This window comes from Lynx rufus, unplaced genomic scaffold (assembly GCF_022079265.1).
Source record: "Lynx rufus isolate CCGP_SWC_20201006 ecotype Redwood Valley unplaced genomic scaffold, mLynRuf1.p SCAF_1, whole genome shotgun sequence".
NCBI lineage: Eukaryota > Metazoa > Chordata > Mammalia > Carnivora > Felidae > Lynx > Lynx rufus.
Window position 1 is genome coordinate 198,449,716 of NW_025814823.1, and position 25,579 is coordinate 198,475,294.

Genomic DNA, 25,579 nt, shown 5'->3' on the forward strand with positions numbered 1-25,579 from the left:
TGTCTCCAAGGGAGTTCATAGTGCTAAAATCAAAATAACATAAAATAGATTCTAAATTAAGATTTTCATTGTTCTCATCCACAAAATTACAACGTTGGGAAGCTTCTTTTTCTTTTCCCTCATATTCAAGATAGCAACCATATTACATTGTAAGGGATTTGATGCCAATAGTTGAATCAGTCTGTACTTTAATTTAGTATTTCCTCCAGACATTCTTTGAACATGTGTCAACAGGAAAGAACATGTTTCAAAATCCACTTCTACTCATTTATCTCCTAATAAACAAAGTTTGAATATGTCTTTTAGTTCTGAAATTTGCCAAACTGTACACACACACACACACACACACACACACAGAAAAACACCAAAAACCAAACAACTCTCAGAACTGGTGAAGGCCAAATTCCAAAGAAGGTAAAATTGACCATGGGGACCCTTCCACCTCCACTGTCAGTATCGTCATTTCTCTTAACGATCCTCATCCATAAGGATTTATAGTCAGCAAATACCTGCCAACATCTCACAGCTCAAAAATATTTTAAGGTGTTGCCTCTTTGTAGCGTGTTCTCATTTTATTTAATGTTTCTTAAGTAATAATAATAAACTGTACACATTCAGAGGCAACATCTTTAATGATGGGCTGTCAGGGATGGTGGCAGGAATGAAGAAGGTTTGGGTAGAGATATGCCTTGCTGTGCTTAAGTCACACCACATTGGCATCAGCTACTCTGGGTAAGTAACGGGTTGGCTCTGGACAGATTTTGTTTTTGCATATTATTGGGAAACCAATAAGACAGAGGCCCCTGAACTGCCAATGCTGAGATGTCTATAACTGTTATTACAACTAGAAGTGTTAAGGCACATGTGTTTCTGCCCAGTGTGTGTGTAGGTTGTGCGGGAGGTGGCCAGAGAAATATTTTAAAGTTCGGATTTCAACCAGAGAGTACTCTTCTCACTAGAATGAATTTTGAATGCTTCTCTGAAAAAGCAAGAAGGTGAAGAGTGAGGTCCCAGGAACTATGGGCTTCCGATTCAGGGACTGTAGTCACACACACAGAAAAGCCATTTCCAGGTAATACATAGCAATTATAGAGGAAACTGGGCAGTGGGATAGCACGGCATTAAAGAAGAAGGCCCTTCTCTGAGTGACACTGCCCTTGTTTTACTAATTTCCAGACACCTGCTGTAAGGACAAAGTCTCATGCATTCAGAAGTCTTAGAAAAGTGTCCTTGTGACTCACTTGACAGGATCCAGGCCAGCAGATCACAGCACCTACTGAAAGATTCAAAGACACCAACTCAACCGAAGCCTAGGATGCTTGGTGTGGGATCTAAATCATGGTGCTTAGTATTCTATGAGATGAGGAGGCTTTTAATGATTCATAGTTCAGGGAAGAATAAAAACTCTCTTAGCAGACCAGTCCCCTTTCCATCCCAGACATCTAGAACAGTGTTCACTGTTTGCTCTTTAGGCTTTCATTTTGTGAAGGTGTCAGGAGAGATCCACAGAAAGAAGAGATCAGTAATGAGAAAGGTCATGTGCATCAAAATGACCAATTCTCTTGAAGAGAAGGATTACAAAAAAAAAAAAAAATGGATATAAAATCTCTTGGTCAAAACCAACATACGGTATATCTATTATTTTATCTTAAAAAAAGAATTTTCTGGGGGAAAATCTCTTCATACTCAAGTTTTAAACTACTAGTAATTACCACTGTCAACAATTGGCATCCAGAACTATATTTTTAACTTATTAAATACAAGATTTCGGTTCCAATGGGAAAACAAAGAATATAAGAAGTAGGAAGCCAGAATTTTGCCAAATGCATCAGAACGAAGCCAAGACTCCATAATCATTTAGCAGTGAAGGCTTAGTCTTTGCTGACATTCATTTCCTAGACAGAGAATCGAGTCCTGGGCACAAAACAAGGTCAACATGGAACATACACAAAAGGATTATCTGAATATGGACAATGCTAGTAGGAGACAACGGACAGTTCAGATAAGTATATAACAGGGTTTATTGTTTTCTCCAATACATTAGTAAACACAAAGTTTAAGCTTGAACACTTAGCAATAATACTATTTAGTTGAGATACATACATACATATATATATATTCATATATGTAATTTTCAAGGTAACTGCTTAGTAAACAACATAATTGGACTTAACCATTATCAACAGATCCTTTTATAGTTTAAAGTTCTGAGTTAAAGAAATAGCCTATGTGGAGTTACTTATCCACCTGAATCAGAAGTCCTAATTCTGGTGCCCATAATGTATGGTGCCTATCTTTCAGGATGTTGTTTCAACAAAGCATATTTATGTCTGTTTGGACCACAAGTGTGAAAATCACAGGATATTATTGCTGAAAGATACTGTTTCGATCAGATCCTGGCAGGAAACAGAATGTGACTCGGGTGGTTCAAATGAAGAGACTTTCATGAAGGGACTACTCACAGATGTGTGGGGAAGGCAAAGGACTTGATCGTGCAAGGACGCAACAGCAGGGAGCCCCTGCGACTTCTGGTGGTCCATGAGATCTCAGCTGTGGAGGAAGGTGCCCAACCGGAGCTGTAAGCATGGAAGGACACAGCCCCCACCATAAAGGCAGGCCAGAGCAGGGAAGGAGTAGGGAAGAAAGCCAAAACCTTCTCTCCTCCTCTGATCAACCCAACAGAAACTGGAAGGCAACTCAACCCAACAGAAACTGGGTGAGGTAGACCATGGAGGGCATGAAACACAGAAGAAAGAGGCAGAGACTAGATTTGGGGTGGGTGGGACAAACGGTGGAAAGCCACCTAGTACCTTAAAAATCTGTCCTTTGTGCTCAGACGGTCCATAGACAGGGCCCCAGGGGGGCAGAGTAGGTAACAGGTGTGTGACTATATGAAGCGGCTTACACCTGCTAGAGAGAAGTGTTCACTTGTTAAAGGTGAGCAGGCTGGCCTCTCCGTGGACACTTGGATGCCCCAGTGCTTAGAGCAGTTAGTCCTGGTCAGCCCATGATCATGCCAGGAGAGGGGCTGAGGCTTCCCCAACCACCAATGCTTCTAAGGAAATTCTGCAGCTGGCTTGTGGCATCTCGGTCCTCAGCCAAGAAAGACCAGTCTCTCCCCAAGCACAGATGCCTGAGTTGAGGAACTGACATGTCTCGTTACTCGTGTGTGCAGCCTCTGATGACGCCAGGTGAGAAGCTGGTGGTCCCAAATCACGCAGCCCAGGGTATAGATCTGTCTGGCTCTTGGTGCACTGCTCTAGGATGGGCCACAGGGAACGTGATCTCGTCTCCCCAGTGAACTCTGCTCTGTCAGATCTGGTGCATGTGTACTTCTTTGCCAGTTGCCCTTGTTTACAAGAAACCCAGGCAGGAACCGACAGGGTAGTGTGGGTGGCAGCAAGGCTCCCACAGCAGACGTGGAGAGTCCCCTTGTTCCCAGCAGTTCAGCCAAAATCTTTTTTAAACAACTGCATACCCACTCATGAGGCCAAGATGACTGTGCAAAGCTCATCTACATTGCTTTGCAAAGCGAGGTGATCCATGGGGTGGATACTGAATGTCGTGACCCAGTATGTGTGACATTACTCTGGCACCTGACCTGTGGCTGGTGGGCAGACATCATATCGGGACAAAGAATTAAACAGGAAAACAAAATACATGTGCCCTTTGAAAACAGTTACATAAGCGTCCTCAAATAAATAAGTAACGTTTATTTGTGGTGCACTGCGAGTTGCTCAATGCCATCTGCATTTATTTTTGATGGCTTGACCCACTGCTCAGTTATGTCTTTAATCTCTTCATCACAAGGAAGGGTTCGACTTCCATACATTTTGTTGTTAAGAAAAACGTCGCTTCTCCTTATTCTGCTGAAGTCCACTTTGTCAGGGATCCAAGTGCTTAGAGCAACTAAATCTCCTGTTGACTCCTCCTCTCAACTCAATCCCTGAAAATTAGTTGGAACAGATTAGAGCGAGCCCTCTGACAGTCGTCTTTTGGTTTGAGAGGGGCAGGAGCTGGAAGGCTCATCTGTTCTTTGATCCTCTGTGACTTCTCTGATCCTGGGAGTTGGGATGACTCATCTCATGCAGTCTGGTTGTTCTGCTCCCCTGGAAACTTCAGACTGTGATAAATAAAGCCCGCTCCTAGCCGCCTTGACCTTCAGCCTTGCAGCTGTATTCTGCGGACCCCAGAGCCCACCCCCCACCCTCCCCAAACCCCGGACCAATGCTGAGCTCTTTCTACATGTACAAGGCCATGCCTACAAAAATAAACCACTTTAACACTTTGGGGCTAAACTGACTTTTTACTGTATAAATTAAGCTTCATCCACACCTGTTCCCCCCAGTAAATAAATGGCATCAGACAGGTTAGTGGGTTGCCATATAGCCTGAGCATCTGTCACTTCCTGGGGACCTTCTCTCTCCCCTCTTTTTCCATTGTGTACATCCAGTTGGGTGCTCTGAGACCAGGAATCATGGGGTCACGGAGATCCGTGGCAGGAGGAGACATCTGGTAGAGCCCCAGCCCAAGGTCACCGTGTTATTAACCCATTTTGAGCGCTCACTGCTTGCCAGGAACTGGGCTCCGTGTGGCAGTTCCACCCTGTGACCCACATTCTTGTGTGTTTCTGCGCCTGGGGACATCAAGGCTCATAGATTTAAATGCTGGGCTCAGTTTGTAGTGTTAGTAAGTTGTACAGTCAGGATTGGCACTCAAGTGGCCTGGCTCCCAAAATGGATGTCCTTAGCCACTACTGCATATGGTGAAATAAATTTGCTGCTTCCACCCTTTACTTCCTGACAGAGGAGTGAGGAGTCACAGGGAGTAGCGGGCTTGGTGCTGGAGGGGGCGGCGGAGGCCGCAGGCACAGGGTAGAAAGGAAAGTGATCTGATCGATGTTCCCACTAACGGGCCAGTGATGTCTCGCAGGCACTGCTTCCGGCCTGTTCATTTTATAAGAGGGGGAAGTGAGAGCACGCTCCTTAAAACATGGCTCCTCGAGGCCACGGGCAGGGCGGGAGGACGCGGGGGCGGGGGGGGGGGGGAAGGTCCATCCCCTTCAGTATCACTTGAGGAGCTGGGGTTTGTGAGGCTGTCTCTGAAGCTTGCTTATTTCTTCTCAGAGGCTTTGCCTTTTCTTGACCCCGTTGGATGCGCAGAACCTGAGCCAAGCACTGTGAAGACCACGGCAATAATCATAAAATGATTTCTGCTCACAGGAACTGGGTGGCCCCCTGGATGTAAAGGGCAGGGCTAGAAGTGTAGAGATGCCAAGGTGGGTGAGGGATCGGGGAGGAGATCGGCCAGGGCAGCACACAGCCCCTGGCATCTCAGCCTCGAGGGACAAAGTATTTTGATGGATGGAGAAAAGGAAGTTAAGCGGGTGGATGGAGGGGCCAGCCTAGGCCATATTGGTCATTGACTGCGGACCCATTGGCCTACAACCCGGTCATTTTTGTTTCCGATGAAGAGAACATTTAGTCACTTATTAACCTATAAATACTAATGTTGTATGTCTATTACAGGGCAAGATTTTTTAAAACTAAAAAGTTTAAAAAATATATTTACTTAAAAAGTAAATAATAAAATTCAGAGGTATTAAGTGTTTCCTAACTCTGGTTTCCTTAGTAGCTGAGTAAGCAACTTAACCTGAACCACTTCTTCAGCCAGACTTTTTCCGGATCTAAGCTCAGAGCTCTGGTGTATTTAGGGCCTAAGAAGCTTTCTGGTGCCACATTTATTGCTTCTACCCACTCCTCCTCCTTTCAGGTACTACGGGTCTTTGATTGCCTGTTCATGCTAATTGCCCTGGCAGTGGGACTGTATGTGGAGGAAAGCATTACTTTGCATTTCGAAGACTTGGACTCTTCTAATTGAATGTCAAGTGCTCTGATGATGTACCTTCCCCCTCGAAAGAGAAGCATGTCTTTCTGCAGGGGGTTTGTGTAGCTTTCCAACTGCAAGTGCACGCTATTAAAGACTCACCATGTAGGATTGTTCAACAGGGTGGGTGCCTCACCGTTCTTGCTGTTGCTGCTGTTGTGTGGGTTGTGTGTGTGTGTGTGTTAGCCAGTTAGGAAGAGGTTATCATGGCAAGTGTGCCACACACGTTGTCCCCTTTTCAAACAGCTTTACTAACTGGTTTCCTCGAAGGTCCCTTCAAAAGTGCCCATCAGCTAGTCCCTGGGAGGATCAGATACCCTACAATTTCTTGTTTTCAATATAGGCTCTTGTCTGGGTATGGGATGCTTGAAAGGTGATCATTTATGGCCTTATTTGAAGTTCCATAATTTTAAGTTCATGAAATGAAGGCATTAATACTGAAAAATTAACATGGGTCAGTGCTCATCAACTTATCCATTATAATACGTGCTGATCCCTTATAAACCAGCTTTGTAGACTAGACCACATATAGGTTAAAATTTTGATTTGCCATCCTGAGAACACTTTGAAAATCTACAGAAAGCTGAAAGTACGTTGGATTCCTTTCATTCACGGAGACATTGTTTGGTGTTTTATTCAGTGAGTACTTCCTAGGTATATTTACAAAGGAGCCAGGCTCAGCATGTTGTCTAAAGTGGTAATGTGTGCAACAGGCTCACGATCCACCATTAGAAATGTGAGCTGGGTGTATTTGTGCACTTTGGAACTGAAAGTAGGATATTAAACTTGGGCACGTGGATCTCATATGTGGGCACACACATATACAAACATGTAGATATGTACATATGTGTACACACATATACGTATATGTACAGCACATGTATTTCACCCTAAAATACCTCTAGTCTGATCAATGTCAGGCAGCTTGCGAGAGTTAGGTGTTCAGTTCCATCATGCAAAGTTGTAGTGGATTAAAGTTTGGTAACAACATTTGCTAAGCAAACTGTTGGCGGTGAGTCAACAAAAGTAAAAGCAGGTCTATTTATTTGGAAACTACCATATCTCACTGAATCTAAGACGTTATCAGTATAAGAAGGCCATTATTTTTTTGTATGTCATTAAGGGAAAAATATTCTTCCCGTGAAACTCTTACATAATGCTTTTATATCTCGGGAATTTGTAATTTGTGCTTTACAAATAGTGTTTGTATTTATTGAAAGCACTCGTGGGGGGTTATTTGGGTATAGATTTCCATTATTTAGAACTTTTGAACATTCATAGGAAGAAAAATATAAATTCAATAAAGTGGTTAAAATATTTCCAAATGACTCTAAATTCGTGTCTGGTCCTTCTGAATCACATGTCAGTATCACGTCTTTTTCAGAGAGTATAGGCTCTGGGCCATTAAGATCATCAGTAATGCAGCATGACTTAGAAGCCAACCCTGCTACTGTCTGAGGTTCTCTTCCAAGTAACTGGCACACGTCTTCCAAGTTTTGATGTGTACACGTAGGCAATGACTTACATCATAATGGCAGAATTCCAACTTCAGTGATGTTAACATGTGAAAGAAAATGTGTGTCTCAGAATGAGAAAAATATGCTAAAAATTTTGTAAGTGTATTATATAGTTAAAAAATTCTAGGTCAACCCCTCAGAGACAGGCTTTGTCTATCAGAGATCTCCAGACCAAGGATTAAGTACTAATTCTGCTGACATGTGCCTGGGAGAAACCATTGGTCTAGAGGTTTCTGAAATTTTTAAGTTTGTCAGAATCGAGTGTCTTGTTAAAAATGTTGATTCCTGGGGCACCTGGGTGGCTCAGTCGGTTAAGCGGCCGACTTCGGCTCAGGTCATGATCTCTCGGTCTGTGAGTTTGAGCCCCGCGTCAGGCTCTGTGCTGACAGCTCGGAGCCTGGAGCCTGTTTCAGATTCTGTGTCTCCCTCTCTCTGACCCTCCCTCGTTCATGCTCTGTCTCTCTCTGTCTCAAAAATAAATACACATTAAAAAAAAATTAAAAAAAAAATGTTGATTCCTGGGGCACCTAGGTGGCCCAGTCGGTTGGACATCTGACTTCAGCTCAGGTCATGGTCTCGCAGTTTGTGGGTTTGAGCCCCGCACCAGGCTCTGTGCTAACAAACAGTTCAGAGCCTGGAGCCTGCTTCAGATTCTGTATCTCTCTCTCTCTCTCCCCCTCCCTTGTTCATGCTCTGCCTCTCTCTGTCTCTCAAAAATAAATAAACGTGAAAAAAAAAAAGTTGATTCCTAAGTCCACCCCTGACCCATCCAACTGGAATACCTGGCTGTGCCATTTTGACATCAGGACACTCTGATGCACATGGTCTGGGCAACTGCACTTTGATGCACCCGGCCCCAAGCCCTGTCTGAGGCACCGTCAATGTGCATTAAGCTCTCAGGTTGTAGGCTTGGAGGCTTCATGAAGTCTGTGTCAGTCAAAAGAAAGTAAGATGCTAAGAGGAAGGAGAAGGAAAGGAAAGGAAGAAGGAGAAGAAGAAGAAGAAGAAGAAGAAGAAGAAGAAGAAGAAAGAAGAAGAAGAAAGAGAAAAGAAGAAGGAGGAAGAGGAGGGAGAGAGAGGGGGAGAAAGAGAGGGAGAGGGAGAGGGAGGAGAAGAAGAAGAAGGTCACAACATGGCCCTTCACTGGGAGGATTCCAGGAAGAAAAGAGCCAAGATATTTCAACACCAGATTAGAAAGTGAGTCTGAAACTGCCAATTCGTTTAAAAAATTCTAAATAAGGGGCTTGGAAGTTACACTTCTTATTTATCTTCTGGTGCTTACCTTGAACTTTTAAAAAAAATCACTCAATTATTTATTCAACCCGCATATCATGTAAAGGCTAAGGCTCTTCATCACCAGACAAATTCCAGTGAGTCTGATGAGGGTGGTCCTGATTAATATTTTATTACATTATAAAAGAGGTCAGCTTAAGGTTAGGCCAAGGAAGTGCCATGTTATTAGAGAAGCAAAGTAGCAGAATCATTTCCTATGATTCGTGTGTTAATCAGAAATCCCCGTCCTTCCAAAATTCCGGGTGAAAATTCCAAACGTCTTAGCACTAACTTCTAACACGACTTTTTCAACCTATGTTCTCTTATGTCAATAGTTCCAATGTCTAAAGGACTTCCAACGCCTGAGCTAATTCTTTAGCTATTTAGGAAACTGGTAATTAAAAAACAAAAACAAAAAACAGAACAAAACAAAAAAAAAGCCTCTTTTGGCCCACAGTTTGTGAGCTGTCTAGTCACCCCATGCCAGGATGGGGCGAGGAAGGCTGCAGGGAGAGGAGGTGAAGTCTTCCAACAGGGAACGCAGACGCTCAGCGGTCGTTCTGTGAATTACGTGAATGAAAAATTACGCCATCTTGCAGAAGGTGAGGGGAATGGAGGAAAGGGTGAGGCCTGAGAGAGATCGCCACAGGCTCATTTTCTTTCATGGTATGTAATTTGTCTTTTAGAATAAGTCCTACTGTTTTATACTTGTTTAGAGTGGACAGCCTGTTTCCCCATCTATCTCATCCTCTGATCTCTTTGAGGGATCCCATTGTCTCTTTGAGAGAGCGGGCAGGATTTCCATCTTTTAGATTTTGCTGAAACAAATGACTTTGCGTGAGTCAGGAAGGCTGGTTGGTGTCTCATACAGGACTGACAGTGGAACTCAGACTCACACTTGGGTCTTCTGGTTCCAAGGTGGGAGCTACTTTTGCCACTCATGCTGCCTGTGGTCTTGTATCAGGACAGCACCCGGTACTTCTGGGTGTGGCTTTATGTGTGGAGAGGGAAGGACACTATATGACTGGAATCTCTTGCAGATGAGTTCATAGATTCAGAACCTTGATTTGAGATGGTATTTCTTTGGGGGAAACATTTGCTCCAAGACATAAGATCATTTTTAAAGCATGAAACAAACCTTTAGAATTTTGGATTCTTGATAGTCATAGCCAGGATGAGAGCCAGGAGAGCTAGCTGTTAGAAAAACATGCCCACCAGAATCAGGGGAATGGGGGGATAGAGTAGAGGGCAGATAAGTAGTGAGAGCTCCTCCCATGTTCCCAAGTCTAAACTTTCTCACTCTCAAAAACCTCCTGGAAGTGTGAATGCAAAGGTGAGGTTTCTAGATTTGGTCAAGGTTAAAAAACAACCAGTTTCCGCCTGCTTCCTTGGGGAACTCCACGGGATGCAGAGCCCTGGATATGGCGGCAAAGCTCTCTGAAGGGCACCCGGACATCCAGGGTTGACGTTTGCAGTAGGCATTGTGGGTGTCTTGTTTTTATCTTCTCAAACTCCCCCACACTCATTATTCTTGCAGGACTGTTTGCTGTAAGCAACTGCGACTGCCTCCCAGCTGCCCAGAGAATTCATCTCCTCCCTAAGATACATCAGAGGACCCCATGCAGGCAAGAACAGGTGCACGTCACTTTACTTTTCAAAGCAGGTGTAGTTTTTTTGTTTTGTTTTAAGTAGACTCCATGCCCAACGTGGGGCTTGAACTCAGGACTCTGAGATCAAGAGTCGCATGTTCTACTGACTGAGTCAGCCAGGAGCCCCTGAGCAGGTGTAGTTTTTTGTTTTGTTTTGTTTTATTCTTTAAGTAGACTCCATGCCCAACGTGGGGCTTGAACTCATGACCCTGAGATCAAGAGTCGCATGTTCTACCGACTGAGTCAGCCAGGAGCCCCCGAGCAGGTGTAGTTTTTAAAAATTGCCTGTAACATCCAATCCCCCTTTACTGTTAAAATTGTCTTTATTAGGAATGAAAACTTGGAGAACTGAAGAGATGGTATTTCCTTGGGGAAAACATTTGCTCCAAGACATAAGATCATTTTTAAAGAATGAAACCTTTAGAATTTTGGATTCTTGATAGTCATAGCCAGGATATACCTTTGGGTCTTCTTACCTAATTACTGAGGTAGACAGGAGGGATGAGGGGGGTGGTCTAAGGTGTGCATCATGTGACTCGCCTAAGATGACATAGCTTGTAGTGGCCGAGCTAGAATTCCTGCAAGCTGTTCCCAGCGCAGGAGGCTCTGGGAGGAGTCCCCAGAGCCTGTGACAGCTGACCTGTGACTGCCGTGAAACTCAGTTTGGCAGATGGGTTCACCAGGTTCTATCAGCAATAGAGGAGCTCCCAGGAACATCTCGGGATGGATGCGGGGCTACCAGACCCAAGGCTGGAAAGCCAAGAGGACAGAAGTTGGTCAGCTGTGCAGGAGCTGACACAACAGGACTCTGCTCAGACCCCGTTCCATCCCCAGCTGCTTCTGCTATCCCTGGAAACCTCCATCTCATTCCCCCAAAGACGCACCCGGTTCTATAATTCAGTTCAGCCTGTTCAAGAACGCGGGTTTCACTTTGCTTCCCCTGGGAAACATGGGTGCACATTTTAACTTACTACTCTCTGAAAATGATTTTGGGAAACAACTGGTCACGTGTACATGTTTACTAAGTACTGAGCTCTAGTTACGTGCTACACCTTGCGCTAGGCACATGCAAATTGCCATCAGCTGGTTCAAAGCAGAAAGACTTTCAGAAGGTACCAAAACCCAAAACTAAACTAAAAACAAAGTCTCATCCACCTAAGTTTCTCCACTTGCCCCTTGGAACATTTTGCCTTCAGGTCTGCCTTTATAATTCAATTTGAATTAAGCCTATCTGGGGGTGCCTGGTTGGCTCGGTCAGTAGAGCATGCAACACTTCATCTCAGGGTCATGGGTTTGAGCCCCACGTTGGACATAGAGATTACTTAAAAAAAAAAAAGATTAAATAAAAACAAACCTATCTGGTAAAGAGGTTTGTGAGGAAGGCACAGTAAACATGGGACAATTTGACTTGACCATGAGGGTTTGGAATCCTTTCAGAGCCTTTCCCACTTTGCCTATTCAGAAAAAAAAAAAAAAAAAAAAAAAAAAAAAAAAAAAAAAAAAAATGCTGGGTATTTGGTTACAAGCAATCAGAATGTGCAGGATTAAACACAAATTGCCAGAGCACATTACCTAGGCTTATTTTCCTTCTTGGAATAATGCCAAGTTTAAGGGACAAAATCATGATGGGGTTTTTAATGAGCAAGGTGTACTGGGTTGAATACTCAGTTTTATTGTTTCTCTGGCCGCCATTGCAGAAGGCCACAGGCTTTGAATCCCAAGATGGTATGGTTTGACCCACCATAACATGAACTTGCCTTTTCACAGTTGTAGAAAGCTTATGTGATTTTGGCCTTTCTCACTCTTTGGTCTGACATCTGATGCAGGGCAGAGCAAGGTTAGAGACTTGCCAACCCCAGCACGTGGCAAGCCAACCCAGGTGGGCCTCGTGCCCTCATCAGCAACTGCGTTGCCTTCACCTTAATTTGTTTTGTTGCAGATTAAAGTTGCCATTTTTTGTTGTTGTTTGTTTACTCATGCTCCAATTTCCTAACCCTGTGTGGCCATTGGTAACTTCCCTCAGAAGAGTGGTTGATCTGGGTTCCTGGTTGGGAAAGACCAGAAATACAATGAGATGTAAATCCCATAGGGATTGTGCTGGGACAAACAGTTTTTGTCGGGTCTTGGAAGGAATGGAACGTTCCCCAAGAATGAGATGTTAGAAACTACGTGTGGAGATAGTTCCACTGCTTACGAACTCTGCTGAGCGTATTTTCTCCACCCTTTTGGGTATGCATTTAGCTCACTATTATTGTGGATTTGGGACTCTCAACTTGACATCTTCTCTCTGTTTACTTGTCCTTCACTGAAAGTGTTACCAGTTTTTGGAAATGCAGAACATGGGTTCCATGAGCTCCTCTTCTTCCCTCAGCACTTGTGATATTGACCTCTGCAAGGCTTCTATTGTTTCTTCCTTACATTTCCATAGAAGACCAGGAAGTTCTTATGCTTTGACTATTTTTCTTTATTCACTGCCAACTCTATGATGATTATATTTTTAAAATGAAAAATAGCCATCACTTCGTGAATGTGTGCTACTTGATAGACATTTTCCATCCCATTTTATAGGTCCGAACAATAGCCCCGTGAAGAAGCTGGTGGTCCCACTGTACACAATGACAAAATGGAGGCTTAGAGATGTTAAACTCAGTTTCTGAGCTTTTTAGGTAGTGAGTGGCAGAGCAAAGACTCAAATCCAGCACTGGCAGAATCCAAACTTTACAGCAAGACCAAAGTGATAGGCAGGCTGGATCCTGCCCATAAGAAATAAGGGTGCAGGGGCGCCTGGGTGGCTCAGTCTGTTAAGCATCCAACTCTTGATTTCAGCTCAGGTCATGATCTCACAATTCGTGGTGTCAAGCCCCACGTCGGGCTCGTTGCTGACAGCCCAGAGCCTGCCTGGGATTCTCTCCCTCTGTCTTTCTGCCCCTCCCTGCTCATGTGCTCCCTCTCTCAAAAAAAAAAAAAAAAAAATCAATAAAACTTGGAAAAAAAAAGAAACAAGGGTGCATATAATGTTTCGTAATTTGAATGAAATAGTGGCCGACATTTAAAAATTAGGGCATTACATTTAAAAGTCTAGATTCCAGCTTCTCTTAAAAAAAAAAAAAATAGGGGCGCCTGGGTGGCGCAGCCGGTTAAGCGTCCGACTTCAGCCAGGTCACGATCTCGCGGTCCGGGAGTTCGAGCCCCGCGTCGGGCTCTGGGCTGATGGCTCGGAGCCTGGAGCCTGTTTCCGATTCTGTGTCTCCCTCTCTCTCTGTCCCCTCCCCCATTCATGCTCTGTCTCTCTCTGTCCCAAAAATAAATAAACGTTGAAAAAAAAAATTAAAAAAAAAAAAATAGAAGTTTCGGCCCAGTGGGCTCAGAGTCCAGCATGGAAGCAGTCAGCCATTCTTGAGGAGGCACTGCTTCCCTTAGTGGGGGCATGCCCTCTCAGGTGAGCAGCTCCCCTCCTTCTCACGTACATCTGGCGTATCTTACCACTTTACCCGCTTAGGTCACTGGATTGGTACCTGTATGTGTTCGATTTTGCAGTCCTTATTCCAGTCTCTAGAAACAGTCTGTTTCAGGGTTCGAGTCCTGGCTTCACCGTTTGCTAACTTTGTGCCCCTGGACAAGTTACGTAACCCCTCAAGGCCTCAGTTTTCTCACCTCTGAAGTGGGGATAAGAATAGTCCCTACCTCTTGAGGCTGCTTTGAAAATTCAACGTGGCACTCCTTATAAAGCGCTCTACACGGTGTCTGACACACGGTAAGTTTTCTCTAATAGATGCCATCATCAACCGTTATTGCATAACCACTCTTTGCTCAGAAAGTGGTGTTCAGTAACCTTTTCCAAGGTCAGCCCTAAGTTGTGAAGGAGGCCATCAGAACAGTAGTCACGGAAGCACCACTGTGCTTAACAGGCAACCGAGCGCACGCCTTCGACACTAGGCTGACTCCGGTCGGGTTCTACCTCGGACATTAGGGGGACCTGAGCAAATTATTTAACCTCGTTCTGACTCCGTTTCCCCACTCAGGGAAAGGGCACGAGGACTGTATCTAGTTCATGAGGGTGTGGTGAGGAGCAAGTCAGTTAATACGTGTAAACGGTTTCAGAACGGGCGATCGGCACACACCGGGCCCTCAGTGGATGTTACCCACCGCTGAAAACAATAAATCAGATTGTGCCTCTGATAAGCGTGTGTTTGCTTCTGGGGAGATGCCGATAGAATGTGTCAAATTGGATCGCATGGGAAATCTGGAAATTGGAAGCTGGGACTCTTGCTTGGTCTTCTACCCCCTCGGTTCCGTGACACATTCCAGATTCGGTTCCTTCCACCTTCCTAGAAGTGCGCTTTGGAAGGCTACTCAGCAAGTCACATCCAGTGGCCACAGCCTCATCTTCTAATGGGGATAAGAATTCTGGAGACCAACTAGACTAAAGAACACTGTCGACTCTCAAAAGAGGAGGCTGAGGCTGAGAGAGATCCTGGGGCTCGCCCATAGCTAATTGGGGACAGACCAAGAGTCATAGATCAACTTTACTGGTTGAGTAGTTGCTAGAATGACGGCGGGTTTGTGCCTATTTTGACAAGTCGGGGGTGGGGCTGGGGACCCGACGTGTGGCTGATATAAGAACTCTGCTCTCTCCGATCACCTTGCTCTTTCTGGCCCAGCCCCCTTCCTTCACGAGGCCCTGGTCCTGCCGATAGTGTGAGAGGACGGCTTTGTCTTCCCCAGGGGGACCCAGGCCCTGTGACCCTCCATTGCTTGAAGACCCTGTTTCCTGAGGGGTAATGTTTTCCCTTCCCCGTGACTTGCCTCTCTGGGCCACGTTCCGATTTCCCTGCTGGCTCGCTTGTTTCCTTGGGCTGACTGCCTTGTTTGGTGGTTTTTAGTGAGGGCTCTGGGAGATGCCAGGAGTGAGGGGATAGAGCTCCGAATGGCCTCAGTCATTGGACAGCCAGACTCGGTGATGGATGAGCCCTCTCCCCAGGGAGTTCTGGGTCAGAAGTCCAACTGATAAGTTTTTCCAGAACTGAGGAACCCAGAAACAGCGCCAGCAGCATCGTACCTCTTTTGTGGGTTTCGTATTACTTTGAAAGAAAATTCTCAGCTGCAGTTCCACATCTTACTAGAAATACAGCTCCATCCATGATAAACTTAGATATATGTGCCATGAATTGTTTTAGAGATAACATTTGGGGGGAAGGGAGGGAGGAAGGAAGAGAGGGATCTTTAAAAAATCCCTTTCCAAATATTTCCTTTCTTCTAAGTATTGAAAAGGCACAATATAACCCTTTCTTCTCCCAAGTGAGCTCATAACTGTTTACCGAGGGGAAATACCAAATGTTTATTTATTTTGTTTAAAGGAGCTTCTTTCGTCCTGATGATTCACGTCGATGTCATTTTCCTCCTGACTCCAGAGGCTCTGAGACAAAGCCACAGCCCAAGTGATATGCCGGTGTCAGAACAATTCCTGTCCCGAAGGAAGGTATGCAACCTTCTTTATTCCCCCTTCACAGACGTCCTTGAGCCCTCGAGACGGATGTGAGCGAGTTTTTCAGTGCTCATGCAAAACAACCATCTAAACATAACAGATGACATCAGCTTGGGCTTTTCAATTCCTGGATGGCAGCGGCGTGTTAATCCAGCCTTCATCCTGGATTTCATAAACTAAAACAAGAGAGCCTGGCAAGAGGACAGCGCTGCTGCTGGGTTGAGGAAATTGATGACGGGGAAGCATGCGGGCAACCCAGTGTATAAAGCTCATAAACGTGTAGGCAGAGGCTCGGCTACCACTTTGGACAGCTGCTTCCCGCCAGCAGAGAACCACGCCGCCCGCAGGGAGCTGAGCCAGAGCCGGCGGGAAACATGAAGAGCCTCTTGCTGCTAGCCACGCTCCTGGTACCCGCGCACCTGGCGACGACCTGGAGCCCCAAGTACGCGGTCGACTGCCCCGAGCGATGCGACCGCGCCGAGTGCAAAAGCAGCCTGGGCTGCAAGCGGACAGTGCTGGACGACTGCGGCTGCTGCCGGGTGTGCGCCGCGGGCCTGGGCGAAACCTGCTACCGCACCGTCTCCGGCATGGACGGCGCCAAGTGTGGCCCGGGGCTCAGGTGTCAGTTTTACAGTGAGGAAGATGACTTTGGTGACGAGTTTGGTATCTGCAAAGGTAAAGAGTGACCCCCTGCTCCTCCCCGTCCAGGGCACACCGAGGGCTTTTAGCCAGCGTGGGAGGCAAGGAGGCTTCCCTTCGAAGGACGAGAGGGAAAGTGCAGGTGGCTTAGGAGCAAGGCCCGGCACGGGTGTTGTCACAGGGAGAGAGAGAACTCTGCGAACAGCAACTGACAGCCAGTGTGCAGGAGACCACAGAAAGCAAGACAGCATTTCACTCATTATGTGTGTGTAGGAGACGGAAGGAACAAGTTGCGATGAGAAATCGTGTTACCTCCCTTTCTGGAAAACTTTAGAAACTTGACAGGTAATCTGTTTGGATGGTTTAGGTGCTGTCTCCTCTGCAAGGCAGTGATTACAGAGGTCTGCGCTTAGATAACCGCTGGTGGTGTCTAGGCTGGGGCTTAGTGAGTCTTTGATGTTGAAAGGGTCCATGGGTTGGTGGGCATCTCTCAAGGTCAAGTATTTCTGATGAACGGCTGATGCACTTTGTGAAACAGGGTGGGGTTTGATCATGAAACGAAATGACTCACATTCTTGAAGGAGGGTACCCTGAAGTATAAAACAAGCCTCGTTCCACTTTATGGAAGTGTTTGATCACCTAGAAAAATGGCAGATGGTCTCAGACAAGTACAAGTAACAGTCAAGAAAAATAAAAATTGGAAGTCTGTGAAGAATGAGAGTTTACAGACTTAAAAAAAGTGTCATTAGGTTGAAATCATAGCTAAACAATGTAGTTACACATCTGTAGAATTTATTTCAAACTCAGTGACTGTAGTTTAAAAAATGTTTGGGTCAAAAGAATGGTGATTTAAAATATATATATGGATACTTCATGATCTCATAATTAAAAGCTATTATTAAGATGAAACACATAGGCTATAGCCCCATGCATCAGTTTTATAATACAAAGCAGCTTTTAAAATGATTATAGAGGCTGGGTAAGGTATTTCTTATATTTTCTTTCTTATTTCATTCTTATACTTTATGTAATTGAAACAGTTGTATGCTTTTATGAACGATAATAATCCACCATTGATCCAGTCTCATTCATACACCTACCTTTTAGACAAATATTTTATAAATCAATTACCTTTTCACCCGCAAAACGTAACTAAAGATTAGGAAATGAATGCTCGCAGGAGGAAGAGAATTTTATTTTTTGCTCAGTTTAGTTTTGCTTATGACCACTAAAAGGTAGAATATTGAGGAACCTTTTTTGTGCGTGTGTGTGAACATTCACGAGCATTTATTTAAGCTGAGGAGAACCTGTATTTTCTATAAATTACAGGATTTCACGTAAGGAATTTAGGGAGGAAGTAGTTCAACCGATCATACTTGTGACATAGTAAATATTTGCAGTGGATTGTTTTTTTCTCTGGACACAAAAATTGCCTCTATCAATGGGACTGTAAATGCCCTGTCACATGTGGGTAAAGAAATGGCACAAGGGATCTTTAGCAATCTACCCTTCTACTGAATGACTGAGGCAGCTGTTACCGGGATAGATTCTTAAAATGCACTTAAGATTGTTCTTCTTGGCATCCTTCAGACTGCAAGCGAGTCTGGTTTCAAACATTTTTCTCTCTGCTGGAAACAGTGACCCTGCGTGAAACTCAGCAACTTCAGACAGAGACGTTGGATTGTGCTGTAGGCGGACTCCCTCTTTCAGCCTTTGCACAGAACCGTATACGTTAGCTGCACATCCAGATGTTTTCTCAATATTCAGATGTTTGGCGTTAGGCTGCCGACTTAACAATCAGCCAGCCAACATCTATTTACTGAACACCTGCTATCCGCCCAGCACTATTCAATACGCTAGGGGATGAAACAGAGGCATGATTGAGAATTTGGCTAAAGTTTGAGTTTTCAATGTCACTAGAGACGCACTCAAATTCCAATCCTGTATGCTCTTCCGAAAGCATACAGGGGATCCTTTTTTTTTATTTTTTATTTATTTTTTATTTTTTTATTAAAAATTTTTTTTTCAACGTTTATTTATTTTTGGGACAGAGAGAGACAGAGCATGAACGGGGGAGGGGCAGAGAGAGAGGGAGACACAGAATCAGAAACAGGCTCCAGGCTCTGAGCCATCAGCCCAGAGCCTGATGCGGGGCTCGAACTCACGGACCGCGAGATCGTGACCTGGCTGAAGTCGGACGCTTAACTGACTGCGCCACCCAGGCGCCCCAAGGGGATCCTTTTTAAGGGCTGTTCTTGCGAGCAGAGAGGCCAGTGTTTAAAACCAGGCTCCTCCGCAATCTGAAGAATGCCAGTGAGAAGAACTCTAAATCTCTTCCCCAAATAAAGTTCATTCATGTCTACCTCGATCATTCTTGTGGAATATTAGATTGCTAAGGGCTCGGCTGCTTCACAGTTCGTTTCTCCCCCATGTGTGACTGTACACGTACGAGAAGATTCTCATGCCAAGAGAATACGTATTCTGCATCTATTCTGCTTGGCTCTTAAGGATAGGGGGGTCTATCGGGATGCTGTTTATGTCATAACAATCCTGCATTTTTAATAAGTGATTTTGTTCTTTTCTCAGCGTAATATGTTTGAGTCTAGGTATGAAAACACTGATGCTCTAAATGCTTCCAGATTTGAGGTATATAGGCAAAGTCTCAGCTTTCTCGTTCTTCCTAGCATGCACATCTTAGGTTTGCAGAACATTTTACTAGAAAATCCTCTTAACATCCAGGGGAGCTAGGTGACCTGTACTGCCATGTCAACAGATAAGGTAGCTGATGAAAGCTGGCACAGACTGAGGATTGAGCACTTGGTGGACAGCTGGCATCGACACCTCTCTCAGTCCCTGGGTAGCGTGGGGTCCTTTCCTATACGTTGCTATTTTTAAATTTTTTTTTTCAACGTTTATTTATTTTTGGGAGAGAGAGAGACAGAGCATGAACGGGGGAAGGGCAGAGAGAGAGGGAGACACAGAATTGGAAACAGGCTCCAGGCTCGGAGCCATCAGCCCAGAGCCCGATGCGGGGCTCGAACTCACGGACCGCGAGATCGTGACCTGGCTGAAGTCGGACGCTTAGCCGACTGCGCCACCCAGGCGCCCCAATACGTTGCTATTTTAAAATAGCGAGTTGTTTGCGAGTACAAAGACAGGTGGATTCAAAGACAGCGACACATCTTTTATTTTTTTTTTAATTTTTTTTAACGTTTACTTATTTTTGGGACAGAGAGAGACAGAGCATGAACGAGGGAGGGGCAGAGAGAGAGGGAGACACAGAATTGGAAGCAGGTTCCAGGCTCTGAGCCATCAGCCCAGAGCCCGATGCGGGGCTCGAACTCACTGACCGCGGGATCGTGACCTGAGCTGAAGTCGGACGCTTAACCGACTGAGCCACCCAGGCGCCCCTAAACTCCTTCGCAGCTGATCCGTAGGTCTGTTCAATTGCCCACCTCACCGACCTGTCACGGCAGCAGTCTCGGGATCCTGTCTTTTGGTACCTAAGAAGAAAGTGAACAGAATTAAGGTTGGTTCAAGGATGTTGGTTATGTCTAGCCGTCTTCAACTAAACTCCAGAGCAGGACACTAGAGCCAAGGTGTCCTGCTCTTGGGGTGTGATTTCACATTTGTGACTTAAAGTTTCCACTTCCCAAACTTGGGTTTTTTTAAAGAAGTGGTTTGTATCTGACAGTCAAGGTTCACGAGGCGTGTTCAGATATGGAGGCTGTGCAGGCAGGGGCTCGTGCACAAGGAGCAGCTCCCTCTCTAAACCTATCTTGTGTCCTCAGACTGTCCCTACGGCACCTTCGGGATGGAATGCAAGGAGACATGCAACTGTCAGTCCGGCATATGTGACAGAGTGACTGGCAAATGTCTGAAATTTCCCTTCCTCCAATATTCAGTAGCCAAGACTTCCAACAGGAGACTTGTTTCAACAGGTAAGAATTGACTTCAGTATAGGGGCACCTGGGTGGCGCAGTTGGTTAAGCGTCCAACTTTGGCTCACGTCACGATCTCATGATTCGTGAGTTCTAGCCCCATGTCTGGCTCTATGCTGACAGCTCAGAGTCAGAAGACTGCTTCACATTCTGTGTCTTCCTCTGTATCTGCCCCTCCCCACCTCCACCAAAAATAAACAAATATTAAAAAATTATTTTTAAATAAAAAAAAGAATCAATTTCAGTACAAACATCAGAACAATAATCTCATTTTCAGTTTGAATAACTTAAGCAATATAGAGGATTAGAATAAAGCATTGGTTTGAATGATTTTGTTTTTTATTTTACTCAGGGGAAAGGGGTGGTGATTGAGTTCGGTTGCTGTTGTTGGTTTTTTTTTTTTAAAGATTTTTATTAATAATTTTGAGGATTATACATTTTTCCATAAAGTTTACCCAGCCATATGGAGAATAAATATGATTGATTACCAAAAACCTGTAATAATAAAATAAACAAGATACACAAATTTCCCTAAATTCTTCAGTGATGTTTATGTATAGTAGACAAAGTTACTTCTCTCTCAACTTCACATAGAAACAATACCCTCAAGAATTTATTAGATAAGGTTTAAGAGCCAAGATAGAAAATATAGAACACTGCTTCTTTTCTTAACCAAATGGAAGTATTTCCAAAGACTATTTCCCAGCATGTGTTTTTATAGATTTTGGAGAGGATAAGAGACAGTATCTGTGACCGAAACTTGGGAATTATCTCTAAGCCTTTGAATGAAATTGTAGTAATAGCCACATGATGCTTGTTCATGCATGTGTATTTCCTATCAGGTTGTTGGAATGTGAGAAATACAACGTATAAGATGGTGCTGTGCACATATTTGGTTACCTTGTTGGATAAACAATCAGTATCGTAAAACTTCATTAAATTGAAAATAGCACATTTAAAACAACATGTGGTCACAGAAACTGTTAGTATCAACAAACCATGCAATTTCTCCCCCTTAGATATAAATAGTTGACAATCCAAGTCCATTTTATTTAGTTTTTGTTTCTGGTTCTTTGTGCTTCAAATTAAGATTTGAAATATTTGGCAAATGTACTTATTTCTTAATTTTACCTCCTTCTTACACATGGATACAATTAAGTATCCATTAAGAGAGTATCCATTAAGAGTACATTAAGAGAAGGAGGAAATATTGTGCTAAGAAGGGAATTATTATGCTGAAGTGTGGTTATGCCCCTAAACATTCATCTAAACTGAAACCCCTGTTTTTAAAGCTATTAGGTGAGCATCTTTGTGACTATTTGATCTGGAAATTGAGAAAGTCATTAATAGGTTAAATACTTAGGACTTGTCCTATGGTACTTAAAAAGCAAAATGGAAAAAGATTGAGTTTTAAGTCCTAAAAAATTTGATATTAAGGTGAAATTTACACAACATAAAATTAACCGTTTTGAAGTGAGCAGTTCAGTGGTAGCTAGTACCTTAACAACGCTGCATAGCCGCCACTTCTGTCCAGTTCTAGAACATTCTCATTAGCTCAAAATAAAACCCCACTATCTGTTAAGCAATTGTCCCCATTCCTCAACTCCCAGCCCCTGGAAACCATCAATCTTAGACCTGCACATTTTTTTGAATGATTTGACTACTTCAGTACAGGTTTGAAACTTACTGTCTCAGGACAGTCAGCTGTCTCAAATGCTTGCATCTTTTTTTTTGTCTTATTTCGCCTTCTCAAAACTGCAGACTACAAAACACTTTAAAGAACTTCTGAATTCCTCTTCATTCATTTATGGTTGTGCCTAAACCTTTTCCACCAAGAGAGAGAGAATGGACTCCCTTGTGAATCTTATTGGTGTTTGGGAAGAATGCTTGGGAGGCCATGAGAGCACCTTTGGAGTAATCCTCAAGAAGGATAATAATCCTCACGTCCATCCCTCCCATTGTATACCCAGCCACATGCCCTCTTCTCCACTGGACTGTTGGACAGTCTCTTTCCCTTCGGCGTGTCACCCTTGCTTATTTGCTTGCAGATTCTGCAGATGTCTTGACTACTAGATAGATGCCTTGGCCACACATATTTTTCTGGGTGGAAGTTACATTAGGGGTTACACACAAGAAACATTTCTATACCCAAATTAGGTATCAAGATTCTTAGTAGAAATCTATGGGAAAAGCATTGTCTGACCCGAGGTGTGTGGGTTCCCCCCCCCCCCCCCCGTTAGCTAAGGAGCAACAAAAATGATTACTGGTTAATCTTGGTAAACCTTAGGTTCAGGATGGGAGCAGAATATCCTAAAGGCTTTGTGGAGAGGCAGCATAGGAGCTCCGCTGCTCAGTGGTACCTTGTCTCCTTGTGACTTTCCAGGGTTCATGTGCTACCATTTATAGGAGGGGGCTTGTCTGGCTATCAACTTCACATCACCTCTGTGCGAATCTGTTTTCAAAGCCTTTGTAAATGGTGCCAACGTTCATCAGCACAGGGACTTCTGGAGGTCCCTTCTATGCCCTGATTGCATGAGCTCGTCTTCTCTAGATTTCTATCTAATGGCTACTAAGATCTTGTCAAGTGGGTTTCCTATTTCCATTTCTTGTTGTTGTTGTTTTGTAGTGAGATTTCCAATTTTCTGAGATGGGGAATTTATAAGTAGCTTTTTTTTAGGGGGACAGGGACAGTAAGATCTGGAATATTTGATTACTTTGCATACATTCATCTGCCGGGCTGCACGAATCATACAGGGCTCCATTTTAGGATGTGCACTGTTGAGGCAAATACACTTTGCTACTCTTAGAAGCAGACAAATTTCATTTTGGAAAATTCTAAATATTACAAATTTTTATTTGAGCAAGAACCGTCTTTATAAAAGTTCTGCCCTTTGGTCTGCCTTCTGCCTTCTAGAGCCACAAAATAAGCTAACCCTTCTTCCATACCAGATAATAGGAAAATCTTATTAAAGATCTACTCTTATAGCATTTGCTCATTCCATAAGTATTTATTAAGTGCCTACTATGTTCCAGGCACTGTGGTAGCAATGAACAAAACAAAGCCTCTGCCTTCTTGGAGCTGATATTCTAGTGGTGGAGTGAAATAACACGTAAATAAAAAAGGCAAATGCATGTATAAGATAATGCCTGGTGGTAACAGGTGTATGAAGAGAAATCAGTCGGTGGCAGGGGCTGACTCAGATGGGAGGTGCCAATTAACAGAGAGTGGGTGAATACAGTGAGTATAGATTCTTTGAATCTATAAAAAAATTATTGTAAATCCCTTGTGATATGAAAATAATATAGGGGCGTCTGGGTGGCTCAGTCGGTTAAGCATCCGACTTTGGCTCAGGTCATGATCTCGCGTTTCATGAGTTCAAGCCCCACATCGGGTTCTGTGCTGACAGCTCAGAGCCTGGAGCCTGCTTCGGATTCTGTGTCTCCCCCTCTCTCTGCCCCTCCCCTGCTTGTGCTCTCTCTCTGTCTCTCAAAAAATGAATAAATGTTAAAAAAATGAAAAACAAAATAAAACTGTTCTTGATCTTAGGGTATCAACATTTGGACATGCATGATTTGTATTCCTTCTCATTTCAGAGCATGACATGGCATCCGGAGACGGCAATACTGTGACAGAAGAACTTGTAAAAAAGAATACCCGCTCGCCTGTAATGAAATGGTTAAATCCTCGCTGAGCCTGGGTGGGGTTTCTGAGAGAAGACTCTTATCTTAATGGTCATTCAACACACAGCCAACATTTTAGGAACTGTCTAGATTATAGCATATGGACATGTGATATCGGGAGGCCAAGTGTGGGGGTCCAGAAAAAAAAAATAATAAAGTAGGCTACTAACAATCCATAAAATGCATATGACTGAACACTTTTAGATCTTTGTGAAATATATGAATACATACAGATTTGTTAAATACGTGTTTATAGTAATACTGAAGAACGGAAAACACAATTTAGATCATATAAACGTGGACGCAGATCAGCCCCAGAGGGAGCTAAAGCTGAAGGCCACAGTGCCTGTGACTCGGATGTGCATTGATGCTGGGATACAGGATGGAGGGAGAGTTCGGAGCGAGAGAAGGTGGGGGCGGGTGGGGGAGTATGGTATTTAGGTCTTCCTTGTAGTAGCACCAATAGAATTTAATTGTGCTTTTTTTTTTTTTTTTAACTTTGGGAAAAGTAAACACAAAACCAGCCCTGAAGGAAGGGGGATAGTTGAAGCTTGTAGGAGATTGGGTAGCAGCCCCCATAGTGAGGCAGGTTTCAAAGGCTGCTACGTGTCATTCCCAGATGACCGCATCTGAAGGGAGATTCTGGGGCAGAGGGCAAACTCCTGTAAATGGTTTTAAAGAAGGCCACCTCAGACCGAGAGAGCCAGGCAGTATTTTTCCCACTTAGAGGAGGTGGGAAGGTAAATATTTACATAATTTTGTCAACGATTTATGTTAGTATGAGTCATCCTAACAGACATACTCATCACCCTCTACTGTTCGTTTAAAACGGGTAGAACAAAGGTATAACTCTCTAAGGTTTCCAAACCCCCAAGGCATGGTAAATTTATTATTAGTAATTATAGTAATATTTACAGTAATAAGCACAAGAGAACCCTGGGAAAAACTTAGTCATGACAGATGTATACAATGTCAGAAAATGAGCAACAGAAGGAATTTATTGAAAAGTCAGTGCAGTGACTTAGAAGCGTTTTAGATTTAAAGTAAAAAATACTTTTTAGGAGGTTTGGAAGAGAGTCAAGAAGCGTCAGCTTTAAAATAGGGCTCATTTTCTTATTTTTCTTTCCTTCAAAGTCAGTTGATAAGTGGAATTATGAGCACACGGGAGGATCTCAGCACAAACGGGACGGTTGTACTAGATTTTGTTAGGAAACGTTTGCAGACCTATTTTATTTGGAGTGAAGATTATTTAAGGATTATTTCACTATTTGCCTATGTTTTATTCTCAAAGTTTGCCACAGAGTTGTGAATGCGTGTGTGGGAAGGTCTTGGATCATGAGCTGCATAAGCTGTTGGATTTGTTTTAAAAGGAAAAGTTTATGGCTGCTCAATAAAAATACAAGACAGCTGCTCTGAGTCCATTCATGACTTTGTTAAATCATTAAAAGTTATTTAAAAGATTCACTTGATGGAGTGCTGGATGGCTCGGTCGGTTGAGCGACCCGCTCT

General features: G+C 43.9%; 1 protein-coding gene across 2 annotated transcripts in view; it reads left to right on the forward strand.

The window, feature by feature from the left end:
• ESM1 (endothelial cell specific molecule 1) overlaps nt 1-24,475 on the forward strand; it is a 47,719-nt gene extending 23,244 nt beyond the window's left edge. The window contains exons 1-4 of one of the 2 annotated variants that reach the window (XM_047092607.1): nt 13,673-14,078; nt 15,682-16,484; nt 20,240-20,389; nt 23,984-24,475. In XM_047092607.1, coding sequence (XP_046948563.1) covers nt 16,184-16,484; nt 20,240-20,389; nt 23,984-24,081 — 549 coding nt within the window. In that variant the 5' untranslated portion in view covers nt 13,673-14,078; nt 15,682-16,183 and the 3' untranslated portion in view covers nt 24,082-24,475. Of the gene's footprint in view, nt 1-13,672; nt 14,079-15,681; nt 16,485-20,239; nt 20,390-23,983 lie in introns of those variants that run through there. The other variant, XM_047092599.1, reaches the window with a different exon arrangement.
• Nucleotides 24,476-25,579: the final 1,104 nt, after the last annotated feature.